Below are 3,318 nucleotides of genomic sequence, written 5' to 3'. Positions count from 1 at the left end.
TAGATAACTACCGGATCACGCAAACTGAGCTGCCTGGATATGGTGCACCAGTCTCGGCCACTACTGCACAGGGGGTTCGTGTTAAATATCACAGGTCTTTATTTATTTATTTTTATTTCATTTATGCCTTTTTTTTTAAATATTCTGGATATATTTTTTTTAATATATTAAGATAAATATTAGGAATAAAAATGCATGTGCTTCCTTTATGTATCTACCACAGTTCTGCTACTAGCGATTGTTTTCATTACTGATCAATCTATCGATAGTGTCTGGTGAGTAAAATTTCAGAAAAAAGGTGAAAAATGTCAATCAAGACGTCCTAAAATATATTGTTTTGTCCACAACTCATTCAGTTTACTGTCATTAGAGAAGTAAAGAAAGTAGAAAATATTCACATTTAAGAAGCGCAGGGATCTGGAAATTTTGCTATTTTTTCTTTAAAAAAATAGTGAAAACGATTAATTGATTATCAAAATAGTTGGCGATTGATTTAATAATTGACATCTAATGGATTAATCAGTTAATCATTGCAACTCTGGTAGCCTAAATAAATGAAACGGTTGTCAAAATATCCTGTTCGATCTCAGCAGTGACCACACCAGCAATGAGATTTTCCTAAAGATGTTTTTTTTTTTTTTTTTTTTTTACATCTTCAAAAATCTATTTTTGCTCGAAAACACTGGGCTGGAATAAAAGCTTCAGATTAGTGCGGAGGACTACACAGGCCACCATGAATGACCACTAAAAAAGGATGTAGGCCACACCAAACTTTTTTTTTTTTGAAACCACTCACAGTTAATTTTCAAAGACCTTTTTTTTGTTATTTAATTTTTTCTCTCTCTTTTCATTCGCCTCGGTGACGTCTCCACCCCATGTGACCGGGACGGCTGTATAAATACCGAGAGAAGATCCGCCCCCTCTGTGAGTCAAGGTTTGGACCTTTTGCAGGTTTCCCGGCACATTTTCTCAGCCTGGCATCGACGGGGTTGGTCTTTAGTCGGCGATAAAATAAAAAATAATCCCTTCAAAACATATGGAAATAGCGAGAAAGCAGCGACGGCGACACGTGGTCCCCCTCCTCATATGAGTTTCTGAAGAGGGAGGAGGGCTTGTGTGCATCTTCATCGTCTTCCTCATCGGAGAGAGGGCACAGCCGTGTGTGTGAGCCATGACTCTGAGCTCAGAGATGTCGGATGCCTCCATCCTCTCGGAAGAGACCGACATAGACGTGGTGGGCGAAGGGGAGGATGGGGACACGCGCTCCTACGTGGACGAGGTGGCACAGATGCACGACGCCGCTGGCATCCTCCTGGCCGGCTCTCCTCCCACTCCTCCGTGCCTGGACGGCTCCACCACCACCTCCTCTTCAAGGGATGCCTACAAGCCGGCGGGCAAGAACACCCTGGTGAAGCCTCCTTACTCCTACATCGCCTTAATCACCATGGCCATCCTGCAGAGCCCGAAAAAGAGGCTCACCCTCAGCGAGATCTGCGACTTCATCAGCAACCGCTTCCCCTACTACCGTGAGAAGTTCCCGGCCTGGCAGAACTCCATCAGACACAACTTATCCCTCAATGACTGTTTCGTGAAGATCCCGAGGGAGCCTGGTAACCCCGGGAAAGGCAACTACTGGACCTTGGACCCGGAGTCGGCTGATATGTTTGACAACGGGAGCTTTCTGAGGCGGAGGAAGCGCTTCAAGAGGCAGCAGGCGCAGGATCTCCTGCGGGAACACAACAGCTTTATCCCGGCTGCCGCCGCCGCTGCGTACGGGTACGGACCGTACGGCTGCGGAGGATACGGCATCCAGCTCCAGTCCTACCACACACACTCTGCACTTTTTGCTTTCCAGCAGCAGCAGCAGCAGCAGCAGCAGTCCAGGCATTCACATACAGGAACCATTATCCCTGCGCCCTCTTTGATGCCCACAACCACCGCGGACTTATCCAGGAGTAGGTTTTACCCGCAGCTCAGCAGCTCCAGCCTGGGCGTGCAGCAGGCGCAAGCCTCGGCGCAGAAGTCCAACTCCCCGGTGCAGCGGTCCCCCTTCTCCATAGAGAGCATCATCGGAGGGTCGCTGAGCCCCTCCAGGACTTCTCCGGTCGTTGTCCCGGTCTTACCGTCCTCTTTGGGGCCCGCAGCGCAGAGCGTCCACCCCGGAGCTGTTTTACACCCGGTTGAAAACTTTCCGAACAGAGTTGTGAGCGGCTCTAGCGGCTGTTAAATGTCTTAAAAACTTTTTCAAAAACAGCAACAAAAACAAAAAACGCCCCTCTTTGAAGGTAGGATTATTTTTGTATGTTTGTTTGCAGCTGAATGATGGACATAAACAACACTATTTGTGCCTATATTCATGCTGTTTTTAAAATATATATATTTATGTTCATTTTTTTCGGTGTGAATCAGACTGCTTTTTGAACACGAACTTTCCTTGTATCCATTAATTCGTTTCAGTCACTGTTTTAGGGCGTCTCAGGACTTAATGGACAGGTTATAAATGATCACATGTTTAAAAAAAATAGGTTAATAATGTATTTGTGTCAAACACATCCATGTTTTTTATTATTAGTTTGGCAAATCAAAACTTCTTTCTTACAGTTTTGATTTGAACTTTGTATTAATTAAAAAAAACAGAGAGCAAACTAAGTCATACATTTATAATAATAATATGCAGTGTGTGTTTATTTCAGTAATAAAACATTGTACATTTTTTGGCAAGTATTGTGTAATTGAAGTGTGATATTTTTACACAGTTTGTTTTTTCAACAAGAATAAATTTCGTTTTGCAAAAAAAAGGTAATTTGTTTGGAAATAAATTTATTAAATTAAGCTGAGCCTCCTGGGCCTGTATTGCTATACCCAGGGTTCATAGACTAAATAATGTTGTCAAAAACCTTTAAGTTGGAAGTTTTATGACTTTATCAGGTCTTTATGTTGGGATTGTAGAAATCAATCAGCTGTTATCCAAACAGACCATAGGCTAAATATAGAATAAGTAGGATTTGTCAATAAGTGCACCAGAAAGATCAATGATTGTTAAGTTTATTCCTCACGACGTCAAATACTGACGTTTTTGTTGCCAAAACGCCTCGGATATAACAAAAATACTGAGAAAATAAGAAACCACAGGCGGAGGGTGGGTCTCCGGCAGCACCACACACTTCTGATGGGTCGTGGATGATTATTTGCGTATGAATCAATGTTTTGGTTTTTTTTTTAGGGGGGAAATCCTGCATAGTTTGCATTTCATGACTGCATGGCTTTGATTTGGGGAGTGAAAAGTCTTTCGGTTTCAGAAAGCGTATGTCTGCGCAC

At 43.2% G+C, this 3,318-nt stretch overlaps 1 protein-coding gene across 1 annotated transcript; it reads left to right on the top strand.

Moving 5' to 3' along the window:
* Nucleotides 1–671: 671 nt before the first annotated feature.
* foxd1 (forkhead box D1) lies at nucleotides 672–2,803 on the top strand. The gene has a single exon (XM_084746531.1). The coding sequence runs from the start codon at nucleotides 1,172–1,174 to the stop codon at nucleotides 2,225–2,227; it is 1,056 nt and encodes a 351-aa protein (XP_084602657.1). The 5' UTR covers nucleotides 672–1,171; the 3' UTR covers nucleotides 2,228–2,803.
* Nucleotides 2,804–3,318: the final 515 nt, after the last annotated feature.

The sequence above is a fragment of the Lutjanus erythropterus genome, chromosome 20 (assembly GCF_056507025.1).
Source record: "Lutjanus erythropterus isolate fLutEry1 chromosome 20, fLutEry1.hap2, whole genome shotgun sequence".
NCBI classification, from domain to species: Eukaryota; Metazoa; Chordata; class Actinopteri; order Lutjaniformes; family Lutjanidae; genus Lutjanus; species Lutjanus erythropterus.
Note: the sequence above shows the minus strand (reverse complement) of the source record. Positions and strands in the feature narration are given on the sequence as shown.

Bases quoted from the DNA above. Each gene is read 5' to 3' on its own strand.
- foxd1 (XM_084746531.1), top strand. From the start codon at position 1,172: ATGACTCTGAGCTCAGAGATGTCGGATGCCTCCATCCTCTCGGAAGAG.